The sequence below is a fragment of the Callospermophilus lateralis genome, chromosome 14 (assembly GCF_048772815.1).
Source record: "Callospermophilus lateralis isolate mCalLat2 chromosome 14, mCalLat2.hap1, whole genome shotgun sequence".
In the NCBI taxonomy this organism is placed as follows: Eukaryota; Metazoa; Chordata; class Mammalia; order Rodentia; family Sciuridae; genus Callospermophilus; species Callospermophilus lateralis.
Genome location: NC_135318.1, coordinates 5,971,496 through 5,987,074, shown reverse-complemented (window position 1 = coordinate 5,987,074; position 15,579 = coordinate 5,971,496). Strand labels below are relative to the sequence as shown.

Here is a 15,579-nt window from a genome sequence, read left to right as displayed (position 1 = left end):
AAGAATCTAAGACTCAATGTATTTGGAATGTTGGCAAGTGAAAATTATTACTCTTATGATTAGAAAGACAAACTTGTATTCCTAACTCTCCTGCTATGTAGTCACTTCAAATATCAGGATTTATATAAGATAAAGTAATGAAAATGATCCAAGTGAGAAACTGCATTGTATTTCTTTCTTTTTTTAAAAGAATTTAACCTTTATTTTATTTGTTTTTATGTGGTACTGGGATTGAACCCAGTACCTCATACATGAGAGGCAAATCCTCAACCACTGAGCTACAACCCCAGCCCCATGATATTGTATTTCTTTAGATAAAATAGATATTAATGGTAAGAAGAAAATGGGATGGTTGGATATTTATAAATTGCCTCTGAAGTTTTGCACACTTTTCTCTAATGTCTACACCCTTAGGAGCTAACTTTGGCCATTGTATACCAATGGGAAGATGAGCAGTCAACCAGGCACATTCTTTAGTTTTTAAGAATACTTCACAGGTTAAACATCTCTACTCTGAAAATCTGAAATGCTCCAAAATCCAATGCTTTTTGAATGCAAAAAAGATTAGGAATGCTCATCTGGTGAAGTCTATGCAAATGTTCCCAAATCCCCAAATACCAAAGTCTCCAAAACTTTTGGTCCCAAGCACTTTGGGTAAGAGATATTCAATCTGTATTAGTAAACCTCTTCATTAGATAAAGGTCTTCAAGCATTTGTCTCAAATAGGCTCCTAACCTTTTTTTTTTTTTTTACTTGCAACCAGCTGACCACTTCTCACATTTTAATATATGCCCTAATCTCTTCAGGAACTTGTTATGACATTCCGTGTCTAATTCTTCATCCTTCAAACATCTCTAGTTACCTATTCCTATCCTTATTTTTTGAAATCAAAACTTGTATTTGCTAAAGAACTACTTCAATGGAATAATATATGAGGATATTGCTACCTTTGCAACTCTGATTAGGAGTAACACAGTACCCTAAGATTAGAACTGACCTTGGCAAGTGTCCCCTCTACACAGTACCCTGCTATAATGACACCATTCCTTTTATCAGTACACCAGCTTTCAAACAACTCTCTGGATAAGCCACTTTGCATCATGCCTGGAGAGGCCATTACAACACTGGGACCGATGTCATCAAAGTGGTCCATGCTCTGAAAAGGACAAAAGATGGCAAAAGCATGTTAACCACCAGGGCTTGACAAAGCATTCCTCATTTTTGAAGAATAAGAGTAAGGTAAAAGATTAATCATACTATGGAAGGGGTTGGGCAACACAAGTAAACATTTTAAGTCCAACTGCCAAACTCCTAAACACCTTAGGCTAATAAAGAGGAAAACAAAGCAGTTGATCTTCAAAGTTTTCTATAGCTTTGAAGGCCAAGAGGACCATTTCCAATGTGCAAGCAGGCAGAAATTGAAGAGTGAAAGGGTTTTTACCCATCCTGGAAAAGAACCCTAAAAGAATTTTGCAGAAGACTCACAATAGTTTTAATGAATATTTTGAGTATTTTTGGAAATCTAACAAAAAGTTTAACACTGTTCCTAGGGAAAATGTGGCTCTAATTCTTAGTTACCTTATAAAATAAAGCTTACAGACAAAGCCTATTTAAAATTTGAAGACAATTTACAACTTAAATTATTTTGGACATTAATTACTTTATTATGATGAAAGCATCAATTTGAATGAAATGATACATTTTAAACTAAATTAAACCAGATTTTATTAAATGTTTTAAAAAGTGAACACATGGGAATTTTCATATATCGAATTTGTAGTGCAAATCAAAAAGATGATTAGGGACCTGGGGATGTAGGTTAGTGGTGAAGCAACTAACTACTTAGCATACAAAAGGCCCTGAGTTCCATCCTGAGCACCATTAAAAAAAAAAAAAAAAAAAAAGAAAAAATTACATTGAAATGAGAAAAGAGAATTTTAATACATAACACAAGATATTTTTCTTATCAGAGTTTTTTATTCCTATGGTAGAAGAGATCCAAGTTATTCAGCAATTGCAAATACTGAGAACTATGGAGACAGGAGCAAAATTTGGTTAAGCAAAAAATAAATGCCAGCTGCTACAGTTCTGAAGAACTGCAGGGGAAGGAAGTCTACTAGAGAAGAGCCACACTTCTGCAGGAGGGATTCGCAGGCCCTCCCACCACTGAGAACTGACCATCTTCTACCCATCAGTGCCCCTTCCTTCCACAAGCACTCACCTTCAGGTTGCTAATGTGTTTGAAAACGAAGGGATTATTGATGTTGATCTGCTTTCGGATTTTATCATTCATGGCATTTACATACGTCTGGTACACAGCCATACACTTCTTGGCCAGAGACGATGCATAATATATTGGGATGTCATGTAGTTCTGGGTGATTCTGCCAGTACTCATCTGGAGCCATTTTACAAAAAACATCATGTGAGTAAGTCATTCAAATAGAACTTGGTACCCATAACTAATTTTTTAAAATTCACACAATCATGAAATAAAGTACACGTGTCTATTTAAAGAGTTCTAAGAAAAAATATCCTGTTTCTACTAACTTAAAGTTACAAATCCAAAACTTATTTCTAACTACTGGAATAAACCTAGAAACAGGCTGTGATCATTGACCAAAGAAGTGGAAGCTTTTACAAATTATTCGGTGTAAATTTATACTGAATAATAAACGATAACTTAATATCCCAGAGAGATACTACATCTTGTTATGATTTTTAAAAAAAACATATCATTACTAGTTCAGACTTGTCACAGGCTAATTACAAAATATGACTTCCAAAAGTAAATTGATTTTAAACACTTAAAAAATTATAATTACTTTATCATTTTTTAAAAAAACTAAGAAGTAAACCATTTCTGAAAATTAATGAAGCTGTGGGCAGTACATCTTCAAATGAAGGTTTATTTTAAGGGAAAATTCTCATGAAATCCCACAATTTTATAAGGCAGTATGGCCAAAACACGATTCATTATACTAGATGCATCTACATAAAGGAAATGTCTTAAATGCCTCCTATGTAATTTATAATTACCATTTCTAAATTTTCAAAACTTTATCTCCATTTTATAGATTGAAAAGTGAGATAAGAAAACCCTGAATAGGCAGCAATGTTATTTTTCACATGTCTTAGTGATATGTCTACCTAGGGACAGGGAATTTTCCTGTAATGCATGTTGTGAATATATTTCCTGGTTTATCACCTGGCTTAGCTTGTTAGGTTTTTAGATGTAATTAAAATTTTTAATAGTGTCAAAAGTTTTTGACGTCTTCTGTATGATTTCTCACATACTGGGTAAAGCCGACTGTATCTAAAGATCACATCACAATCTACTGTTTCTGTATTTTTTTTTTTAATTTTTTTTAGTTGTAGATGGACACATATCTTGATTTCATTTACTTATTTTTTTATGTGGTGCTGAGGATTGAACCTAGTGCCTCATGCATGCAAGGCCAGTGCTCTACCACTGAGCTACAACCCCAGCTCTACTCTTTTTTGTATTTTTATGAACAAATTTTGAATAGTGAGAAAAAAAGTCGGGCAACTTGCCCCAGGCTGAATGGCTGGGACATAATGATGTGTGAAAGCAGTGACTAGAATGGCTGTCCTCTTTCTACTTTGCCTTGTTGCCTGGGAGGACAAGGGGCAGGGCCACCCACACACAAAGAGCACTGGCACTTGAGCGTGTCATGATGCATGCTTTGACAGTGAGGCTGCCAGATGAAAATACCAAACACCACTTAACTTGAGCTTCTGAGAAACAACAAAAGATTTTTGGCATTAGAACATTAAATATTTAATTTAACATTCAATATTTGGGACACCCCCACTAAAAATGTTACTCTTTATTCATCTGAAATTAAAATTTAACTGGACAACCACAGTTTATTTGCCACAGCTGGCAGCCCTGGGAAGGGCGACACCTTATTTTGTCCCAATTCATGATCCTCCTGCCTCAGCCTCCTGTTCTTCACTTTACTGGTTATGAAGACTTCTCATTTCAAGTCCTCTAAGGACTGATTTGACCTGCAGTTAGAAAGAGGACCAATCAGGACCAAAAGAAGACTGGACTGGATTAGGATTTAGGAAATTTAGCATCCAGAACGTAAGTGTCTGTCAGATTTGCCTTTGACTTGGGATTACTGATTTCATCTTCTCTTTGCTTCTCTTCCTTTCAGCATAAAAGGGAAAATATTCATCATTACCATCACAGTGACAGCTTAGGAGGTGACCCACTTCTAGTTCTTTGCAAGAAGTTATATACACAAGAGGCATCTATGGTACTCTGCCAGAGTACTATCCTCAAATAGAATCACAGGGGATTATTAAGCATAAACGTATGTTAAAAGTGACACCCACTATTCCTCTTATTACAAAAAGTCATATATACTCATTGCAATGTTTGGAAAATAGAGAAAAGCAGAAAATGAACTCATAATTTTCCCACTATCCAGATTTAATCTTTCTAGTCACTTGAATGTTTCCTAGCTAGCTAGGATCAGAGTACATATAGTTTTGAATCTTACATTTTGGTTTATACTATGTGAAAATATGCAGTAACTCTTCAGTAACATAGTTTTCTTTTTTCTACAATGTGATATTAACTGACATGATAGTTCTTTAAAAAAACTAAAATGAATGCCCTTACTGACAAAACTTTCTGTACATCTTGCTTACTTCCTAGAAGTCGAGCTGCTGTAAAAGGGTATGCATATCTTAATACCTCTGATACTGATGGCATCCTGAAAGGCATGTTGACCACCAGCCCAGTCCCAGAATGGGAGAGCTGCTGTTTCTCTGGGCTCTTACTAGCACCAAACCCTCATTTTTTTTTTTTTGGTACAGGGAATTGAACCCAGGAGTGTTTAACCACTGAGCCACATCTCCAGCCCTTTTTATACTTTATTTAGAGACAAGGTCTTATTGAGTTGCTTAGGGTCTCATTGGTGAGGATAGCTTTGAATTCATGATCCTCCTGCCTCAGCCTCCTGAGCTGCTAGGATTACAGATATGCGCTACTACACCTGGTATCAAATCCTCACTTTTAAATGAAAGAAACTAAAGCCCAGAAAGGTCAGGTGACATATACAAGGCTATGTCATTTGTCTTGGTAAAATGATGTAAGATTCTGATAAACACCCAAGTGCAAAGGAAGTGGCATACCTAGAATCAAGAGCAGCTCCTGAGCCCTTCCGAGGGCAAAGACAGGAATGAGCCCTCTGCCCCCTCGGTTTACAATGTCATGGACGGTGTTACAGAATCTTGCTTCTCGCTCCTCACGTTTCTCATGGATATGAGTCCCATAAGTAGATTCCTAAATAACAGGTTAGATATGTGAGACCAAGACCAATGATCCCCAAAGGATTCAAAAGTTAAACCTTAATGAAATCCTGAGGCAAAGAGATTCACTTCTCCATTAACATGCCATTTACTTGAACATATATTACTATAATATTAATTGGAAAGAAGTGCAAACAAGAATGTTAGAATTTGGATCTAAGTAATAAGAGCATTTTGGAAAATGGAATCAGAGAGAAGTCCACATATATACAAAAATGTGTCTTCTCCTCTCAAGATAATTTTGCTATGATTTTTCTCTTCCTCCTCAGAGAAGTTAAAGCTTCAAACCAGAAACAAGTACTGTTTCTTATACTCTTGCTCAAATATATGCCCTAACATCTTACCATGTGTGACCCACTGGCATCTCCTAAGGCACAATAAAAAAGCAGAATCTCAGGCTCCAGCCTACAACTTCTGAATCCGTCTTTACAACTATCACCGGGTAATACATGAGCACATTAAAGTTCAAGAAGCACCGCTCCAAAACACCAGCTATCACAAGAATAACTACTTGTTTTGAGAATCAAAAAACTCAGTTTGCCCTTAAACTAAGGTTAGTTTATATGCTGAGCAGGGCATGAGCTGAGTCCCATCTCTGATCTACCCACCATGTGGCTCTGGGACTGCAATGGGCACTGGCCCCTCATAACTGAGAAGGTGGGAGCTTCTAGAAGTGATGAGGGAGAAACAGTTCTTTCATTCCAAACCAAATGCACTTGATGTTCTTATATATACCATAGGCTCAAAAGGTCTCTCCCACTTCCTGACACCATTGTCCCAAGACACATTGTTGAATTTGCACCCACCAGGTCCCCAACGAGTTTCAGCACACAGTCATTTATCTTGCTTCCTTGGTACTTAACAACCTAACAAGTAGACAGGACATATGATGAACAATGTGACCAGCAGCCTGTGCCAAGGGCCAAAAGACAGTCACCATGGCAAAGGCAGTGCATCTACACCACTTTTAAACAATCTTTAAGATGTCCTACAAATTTGGGAGAAGTGACATAGGCCAAAGTACTTAGGAGACAGGGAGGGAGTACTCAACTAGAATATCATGACCTAAGACAGCCTAACGTCACTGACATTAGACCACAGCTAATGTGAGCAACAGAAAGGATGGAAAAGAACTACAAAGAATAGCCAAATAAATTCTTAAACTATAAGCCCATAAATTTATATCCAGTAACATTATGAAAATGAGATTATGTTTCTTCCTCACTAGAAAAATTCTGCTTATGTTATACTAATTACAACACATTTATTATTACTTACAATAATAAGAATATCAGGCTTGATATTAGGAATTTCAGCTGCCATTAAGTGTCTATCTTCTTGTCTTGAGAAATCACCCGTGTACAAAAGCTGTGAAAAGATAAATTTGTAAGCAGGATTTGGGAAAGGCTTCATTTTGTCTCTTCTGTCTTCTCCTCCTCTCCCTTCTCCTTTTCTTTCCCTCCTTCCCTTTCTTTCTTCCAATACTGGGGATTGAACCAGGGACACTCTACCACTGAGCAATATCTCCAGTTCTTTCTTTATATTGAGATATCATCTAGCTAAGTTTCCTAAACTGGCCTCAAACTTGGGATTCTCCTGCCTCAGCCTCCTGAGGTGCTGGCATTACAGAAATGTGTCCCCATGTATAGCAGAGAAAGCTTCATTTTGCTAATGAATATTTTAATCTTGAGAAATCTAACAGTAAAATCAAATTTATAAAAGCCTATACCTAGTAAAATTTAGATGCAATGCTTATGTCTAATTCAAAATGTCTGACATAGTTAAATCATTAAATCTAATTAATGTGATAATATATCTCAGAATTATCCCACAAAGATAAAGGGACATGTTGGCACAGAAAGGAATCTCCAGAGGTACTTGGGAACATTGTCTAAAATGAAAGATAAAGTCAAAGAGTATACACATCAAATTCCAAATGAAAGTTCGAATCTGCACTTTCACTCTTTTCTGCTTACTTCTTGTGGCCTGGGACAAAGTGCAAGGATGAGCATCTTGATATATATATTATAGAATTCAACAAGTAAAAGTTTCAATATACAAGCAGTTATAAAATACATTTAGGAAGACATGACACTAGAACATTGTTTCTCAAATCAGGTTGTAAAAAATAACTTGAAAACAAAAAGTCAAGTCCGCCTTTCCAGATATTACGCAATGGGTTATTTTCAAAAAGTACCCTAAAAATTCAAATCAAAACTACACTGAGATTTCATCTCACACCAGTCAGAGTGGCAGTCATCAAGAATACAAACAATATGCCAGGCATGTCGGTGCACACCTGTAATTCTAGTGGCTCAGGAGGCTGAGCCAGGAGGATCTCAAGTTCATAGCCAGCCTTAGCAATTTAGCAAGGCCCTAAGCAACTTAGGAAGATCCTGTCTCAAAATAAAAAATAAAAAGGGCTGGGCTTGTGGCCCAGTGGTAAAGCATGTCTGGGTTCAATCCCTGACTCTTAGGAAAGATGGCTCTTCCCTAACAAGTTTCCTAATGGTGACTGAAAAAGAATCAATCCTGTGGTGTGCTAGGGAACTTATTCTTAGAGATGCTTATTTTATTCTGTATTACAACGGAGGAAGGAACTGTCATATTTAAAAGAAAAAGTGCTGACTTGTGTTTCAGTGATTTGGCACTCTGCAAATCTTAGGGAATTTTTAATGCCACTTGGCAGCATAAAGTTTTGTACTGATATCACTTATGGAGAAAGGGCCAGAGCTAGAAAGTACCTTTACGCCGGCGATCTCAATCATGAACATGGCTGCTCCCAGGACGTGACCTGCATGGTAACACCAGAACTTGATTCCTGCAACTTCCTTAACTTCATGGAAGTTGATGGTTTCAATTTTGTCCATGCTTTCTTCCAAATCTGTCTCAGTATATAGCATGTCATCTGCTGATATGTTACTAAATTTTCAAAGATGCCAAGAAAAGAATTAAGGGTAAGATTTTTTTTAAAAGTGTTTTAAGTCAAAGAAATTTTCTGTAGATGACATATCCATGAAGATTTCCTAAAAATTTAGTATACAGATTATGCTATTTAGAATCTGACAGCTATTTTATGAATTTTTTGGCTATGATTATAATAAAAATATTTAGTGTACATAGCTACAAAGCTTGAGTGTAAAAGCAAAGCACACAGTAAATTCAAAGTACTACTGCCCTTTTGATTTTGGAACAGGATTTCACCAAGTTGCTTAGGGCCTTGCTTAGTTGCTGAGGCTGGCCTTGAACTTGTGATCCTCCTGCCTCAGCCTCCTGCGTCACTGGGATTACAGGTTTGTCCCACCTGCCTAGCAAAACAAAATATTCTCTTTAAGATTGCATAATCTCAACTTCTGTTTCTGCCCCAACATTTCCAAGAGATATGACACGCATGCATGCACTGACCATGTTTGGTGGGAAAAGAGTTCTCTAAAGTCTACTTAACTTGCCCCGCCCCCGAATTATATTATTGTATTTCCAAAACAGCAAGAGAATAGTGGTTAATTAAGAACACAGACTCTGGAGCCAGATTGCTTCTTACTATGACCATTTTAGGTAAATCACCTAACCTCTCTGTGTCTCAGTTTCATCTTCTATAAAATGGGATTTCTCAACATCTGAAATTGGTGTAAAGATTAAATGAGTTTATATTAAGAACTGAGGACTGAGCCTACATATCATAGGCATTATTTGTTAACTAGCATTACCATTACTAAGAATAACATTTCAATTCCTGTGTATTTACATATAAAGAATAACATATAGAGTTTTAGCTACCCTTGAATTAAATAGCTTTTGAAGGTTAGTAATTTGTATTGTGGGTCTCACCAAAATGCTCTAAATTTTCTGGCAGAGAAGTAATGTCACTCTTAGAACTGGTAAATATATTCTCTGGGAACATTAGCCAGTTTTTGCTGGATGGAATAGTACATGCATGTAATTCCAGCTACACAAATTCAAGGCCAGCCTGTGCAACTTAGCAAGATTCTATCTCAGAATAAAAAGGGCTGGGGATGTAGGTCAGTGGTAGAGCACCTGCTGAATATATGCTAGGCTCTCAGTTCAATCCCCAGTACTAAAGGGGAAAAAAAAAGAGATAGTAAACTTTCTGACACGATAATCCAAAATAAGAATTCAGCACATATCACTGCTTAATGTATCTGGTCTTAAATTTTAATAAAATTACACAATGCTATTTATAGAACCTTTCTATCATACCTTATGATTTACAGCAGTTTAACAAAGATTTAAAAGAATGTAAAATCTATATATAAAGTTTAAAGTCAGAAGGGACTGATACACAATAGGTATTCAATAGGTTGTTATGGAATAACTAAATTACTGCCATCCTTGTGAATAAAGAGAATGCCTTATTTCAAATACAAAATGATCTGTCTCTTGAACCATGTGTATTGCATAGGCCCATATAATCTAATAAAATAATTTACCTAACTTTGACATAATCCGAAAGAAGCCATCTATAAATAGCTTTTGTGGCATGAGTCATAAATGTTCTTCCTTTGAAACTTGTCTTCTGCAGAAACCAGGGCAAAGCTCCACAGTGATCCAAATGGAAACTTAAAAAGAAATAGAGATTGTGTTAAAATTCTTAAAATCTTATATGCTACATGTAATGAAATGGTCATTGAATAGAAATTCTATGTAACAATTATATGAGGATCCTTTCAGAAAACCAAAAGTAGGTATGTGCATACAGTTTTTTTTTTAAAAACATATATAACTTTATTTATTTCTTTATGTGGTGCTGAGAGCAAACCCAGTGCCTCATACATGCTAGGCAAGCGGTCTACCACTGAGCCTCAATCCCAGCCCATGTATAGAGTTCTAATAAAGGAAAAATATTTTAAAAGCGCACACACACACACACACACACACACACACACACACATACATAGGTTTTTTGGGGTTTTTTTGGTACTGTGGATTGAACTCAGGGGTGCTTAATCACTGAGCCACATCCTCAGCCCTTTTTATCTTTTTATTTTTTTTATTTTGAGACAAGGTCTTGCTAAGTTGCTGAGGCTGGCTTTGAACTTGCGATCCTCCTGCCTCAGCCTCCTGAGTTTCTGGGATTACAAGTGTGTGCCATTGCACCTGGCTTAAAAGTATTTTTTAAATAGCAAAAATCTTTATCAGTGAATAATTAGAGAGGAAAGAAAAATATAACTAAACCTTTCCATAAGTTACAGGAAATAATGTCTATATAGTGCTGTCTTATTGATTAAATGATATAAGGTAATTTAAAGTGCACATGTATATACATGTTTAATAAAATCTGTCTTCCTTTCTGAAGAAAAAAAAAGAAGAATATAACCAAACCAACTCTCAGCAACCAGAATTATAACAAACACTTTAATAGAATAAGTTGAAAAAAATCACTATTTTAAAATGAAGCTCTTATAGAATAATGTGACAAGATTGTGACCTCAAGGAGATGCCCTATAAAGGGCCTTTCTTCGGGCCACCTTTGATAACAACTTAAAGTCAGTATTTCCTTCCCACTAACTCACTGGATTATATGAGTTTTCTAGACTGTGATGACAAAATGTAGTGTTAGTTTGGATCTAGATATCTGAAATATGCTTCTTAGTGGAAAATATGTGGTTTTGGGAGAGGGGGGCAAAGGGGTAGGAATGATGGTGGAATGATTAGACATCATTACCCTAAACATATATGAAGACATGAATGGTGTGAAAATACTGTGTACAATCAGTGACTTGAAAAATTGTGCTCTGTATGTGTAATATGAAATGAATTGATTCTGCCACCGTGTATAACAAATTAGAATAAATAAATAATTTAATTAAAAAAAAAAAGAGAAAAGAAAAAAAATATGTGGTGTTTTAAAAAACTGAAATCTTACCAGGTACAGTGGTGCACACCTATAATCCCAGTGGCTCGGGAGGTTGAGACAGGAAGATTTTTGAGATCAAAGCCAGCCTTGGCAACTTATCAAGGCCCTAAGCAACTCAGCGAGACCCTGTCTCAAAATACAAAAAAGAGCTGGGGATTTGGCTTAGTGGTTAAGTTCCCCTGGATTCAATCCCTGGTACCCAAAAGGGAAAAAAAAAAAAAAAATCGAAATCTCATAATCTGGTAAAGAATAATCTTGACAGTCAAAGCCCTCAAAAAACCATATTGTTATTAAAGGAAAAAACTTACTGACTAATTAACAGAAGATCAATCTCAGCTGGGTCAATCAAATCAATATAAGGAAGAGCATCCATTCCTTCTAAGCCAGGGTGGATTCCACAGTCCAACTGAAAGACAAAAAGAGACATCATCTCCTACATATTTTATGAAAACTCTCATTCAGCAAATCAGAATTTGAATCAGAAAATGGTGGGCATTTTAAAAGCCCACGGACAAATCATCACCAGATCTGACTGCTGTGAGAAGAAACTAGAAATGGGGCTCTTCCCTGCTCAGAAAAGGCATTAGGAGACAAATTCCTACGGGCAGGTCATTGAGGATTTACTTACCTTACAGGGTATTACTACTAAATCAAGATAACGCATGACTAAAAAGGTGCCAATGTCTGACATATACCCATTATTTTAAGTCTGGGAGAATTAGAGAAACCAAAGGAACATGAGCCACTGCCTTTCAAATAAGCACCTCAAAACCATCTCTTCTAATCCCTCTACCTCTCAGGCAAGGAAGTGGGCTCAGAGAAGTAGAGGGGCTAACTACTTAGGTAATCCAGGGCTCAATCACAACATGCTGCACAGGTGGCCAGAGCTCTTAGCACATTCAGTGAAGTCCATTACTTGCTGTCTTCCACTAGGGTGGGGAAGCTGGCTTGGCCAGACCCCCTGGGGATGGAAGTGGGGGTGCTTTCAGGAAACAATAGCTCATCAGATATAGTTGACCATTTTATAATCTTGGAATGTATCTTCTTAGTTTATTTAATGTTTTAACAAATTACCAAGTGAAGTGTGTTTAAACTCTTCTCACTAACATTATTCATAGTAGATTATATACACTATTATATTTTTCTGGGAGCTAAACAGATAACTGGTCTATTAGCAAAGACCTAACACCCACTATAGAAAGAGCCACACTCTTAACCTCACACATGCTTAGCATGCACAAGGCCCCAGGTTCAATCCACCACCATCATGACCATAATTACCATTATTTTTCTTCCTTTGAATTCCAGAATAATACATGATCTTCCTACTTCTTGCCCAGCTCCTCTGTAAACATTCAAGGGGGAGAGAAAAAAATGATAAAAACAATGAAACTGAGTCCAAAAAATTTAAAAATTTTTTTAATAACTTAAACTGTATCCCAACTATTGTCAGCATTCACTTAATTATTTCAAGACAGATGAAAGTTCTACAAAAACTACAAAGTAAGGAAAGAATAGCGTCCACATAAACAAAGATGAAAAGTAATCCTTGAGAGTTTAGGGATTTTGCAGTTGTCAAGAGTGGTATAGTTCTGAGAAACCTGAAGGTTAAATTCAATCTTCTGAATGTTAGGATTAATTTGTGGTGTATTTAAAATGTGAACTAGCAATTGTGCAGATTATATAATACTCTTAAATGTGTATTTAAGTATAAAGTCATAGTACTTTACACTCTTTTTCTTTGAGATCATAATGAGCATCTACCAAATAGCTTAAAATTACATACTTATTCATACTATGAATTTCAATTTGCTTTCCTTATATCTTGTTCTTTTCATATATTTTATACCAATGTTTTAAATAATTCTCATTTCTATCTTCATAAAGCAATCATAGTTTCCAGTTATCACTAGGCACACCTTAACCTAAATCTCACATTCTTCAATTCCTTAAGGTTCTTTGATGCCACTTCCCAGTCACAAGAGCTCATAGTTCACTCAAAAACTCAAAATTAAGCTTACACTTGTTAAACACTGTCCAAATGGATACAGAAATGCCTTCTACAGGGACCCTGACCTCAAGGAACCCAGTCTATTAGACAGATATGAAATGGATTTGCCCAAGCTGGGATCCTATCTGAGAGCCAGCCAATGATGAAGAAAATCAAAGCACACATGGGATTGCCCATGTATTCTTGGCCTGCCATGTTGCCTCTTAAGTGGTTCTAGCTCAGACTTCTCTTCTAGCTTCCAGCTAGTTCAAACTTTCTCCCCTTTCCTAAATTTTGCAACCCTCTACTATCTTCCTCTTCTTGTGAGGCATGGGCCATTATCTGCATTAAAAAAAAAAAAAAGCATAATCCAACTTCACTTACCAACTCACAAACATCTTTGCTTTTTTCCATTTCTCTTATAACAGAACAGGTCTCTCTCTAAAGCAAATCTTCACCCTAAGTCTACACTTTACATTCTCTTCCCTTCTGGACTAAACACTGCTATCTCACTGACATCTTCCTCACTTGCCATCAGAATCTAAACATACTAGCCCTTCTCATCCTCAAATTAAAATCCCTCAATTCTAATCTCCTTTAGTTTCTGCTTCATTTTCTTCAGTCTATGAGAAGCCAGCTTCCTAAAAGGTCTGGATATTCTGTGACCCCATTTCCTCACTTTCCACCCATTCAATTCACCATCACCTGACTCTTACCAACCACTTCTCTGAAACCTCTTTGCTGTTAAGAGAAAACCTCCGTATTTGCTCTCTACTTGTTCCTTTGACAGCTTTTGTCACCCCTAACTACTTGCTCCTTCTTTGAGCACTTCTCCTTTGGCCTCATGCCCTCCTGTCTTGCTGCCTTTCCTTCCCAGTTTTTCACCTGCTTTTGAATGCTGATATGCTGAGGGTTCCCTCCTTGGCCTTCTCAACTTCATGATCTTCATTCTCATGTTTCTGACGTGTCCGTGACTAGCGTGCCTGTAGTCCAGGTTCTTTTATTTTTTGCAGAGCTGGGCATTGAACCTAGGGCCTTGTGCATGCTAAGCAAGTGCTCTAGCACAGAACCACATTCCCACTCCTGTTATTCTTAATTCTAGATCTCTAATATATACTCCTGACACTGGGATACTGCCAGGAACCTCACATTCAATGTTAAACTAGTTTCCACAAGCCCTCTGCATCTATCTGCTCTTTCTGAAATGCTCTGCCTTCAGATAACATTGGCTTCTTTGTATCTTTAGGTTTCAGTTCCAATGTTGCCTTCTCACAGGCTTTTTCTTGACCTCCTCTAAATTGTTCTTCACAGCAGACCACAATCCAGCATCACTTAGGAATAATACTTACAGCTACATGAAGTTGCTATATCTGTGGCTTATTTCTCACTACTAAAATGGGAGTTTCATAAGACATTGTTTTATTTTGTTCACTGCTGTACTGCTACAGCTACTGATCAGATAAATCTTAAGAAATGCTTGTCAAATAATTGTGAGCATTGGAAATACTATGCTGAGTGAAAGAAGTCAGACACAAAAGGCCACACATTGTATGGTTCCATTTGTATATCTAGAAAAGTCAAATATATAGAGGAGGAAAAATAGGTTAGTGGTTACCTAGGACAGGGGAGTTTGGGGAGAAATGAGTGAGACTGATAACTGGTACAAGGTTTCCTTCTAGAATGACGAAAATGTTTTAGAATTAGTGTGATAGTTGTACAATTTTGCAAATATACCAAAAACCACTGACTTGTACTTTAAATGAGTTATATGGTAAGTGAATTATATTTCAATAAAGCTGGTACAAAACCAAATTTACTGCAAACCTAATCCACCTTCTGTATTCCTTGAGAATAATATGCCCAACCTAGGAATCTCAATCATCCTTATCTGAATACTCCCTTCTGCTCTGCAATCTAGAACATCCCTACAGTAACACCTGACCACTTAGAAAATCCTAAAGATTTCAATTCCATGATCTCTCAAAGCCATCTCTTCCCAAACCATTTCTTTCAAGTCCTTTATCTCTCTGATTAGAGGTTTCATCATTTTACTTGGATTATTTCAATTACATTCTAGTAGATTCCTTCTACTAAATCCACCCTTTATTCATCTGCTACACTACTGCAAGGAGTGATTTAAAATATAATTTCTAGTATATCCCATGCTTGCCTAAAATCCTTTGTTTGCTTCCTTTAAATGACATAATAAATGCCCAAACTCTTTAATATAAGGGGACTTCACATGATGGACCCTGATAGACCTGTTCTACCTCATGTACTAACCTATTAGCCACAGCCTTGAGGATACTAGCCATGAATTGTGAACATTCCTGCCATGTCATTTTTTTACGTGTGCCATGTCCTCTACC

General features: G+C 36.7%; 1 protein-coding gene across 2 annotated transcripts in view; it reads right to left on the bottom strand.

Moving 5' to 3' along the window:
• The window catches only part of Cpsf3 (cleavage and polyadenylation specific factor 3), a 34,150-nt gene that overhangs the window by 16,554 nt on the left and 2,017 nt on the right, over positions 1–15,579 (bottom strand). For both annotated transcript variants that reach the window (XR_013088684.1, XM_076834041.1), the window contains exons 2-9: positions 12,502–12,565; positions 11,529–11,626; positions 9,794–9,922; positions 8,090–8,267; positions 6,624–6,713; positions 5,169–5,319; positions 2,222–2,397; positions 998–1,156 (exon numbers count right to left, since the gene is read on the bottom strand). Coding sequence is in view for 1 of the 2 variants with exons in the window: in XM_076834041.1 (XP_076690156.1) it covers positions 998–1,156; positions 2,222–2,397; positions 5,169–5,319; positions 6,624–6,713; positions 8,090–8,267; positions 9,794–9,922; positions 11,529–11,626; positions 12,502–12,565 (1,045 nt within the window). In the remaining variant the exon portion in view is untranslated. The remainder of the gene's footprint in view (positions 1–997; positions 1,157–2,221; positions 2,398–5,168; positions 5,320–6,623; positions 6,714–8,089; positions 8,268–9,793; positions 9,923–11,528; positions 11,627–12,501; positions 12,566–15,579) is intronic.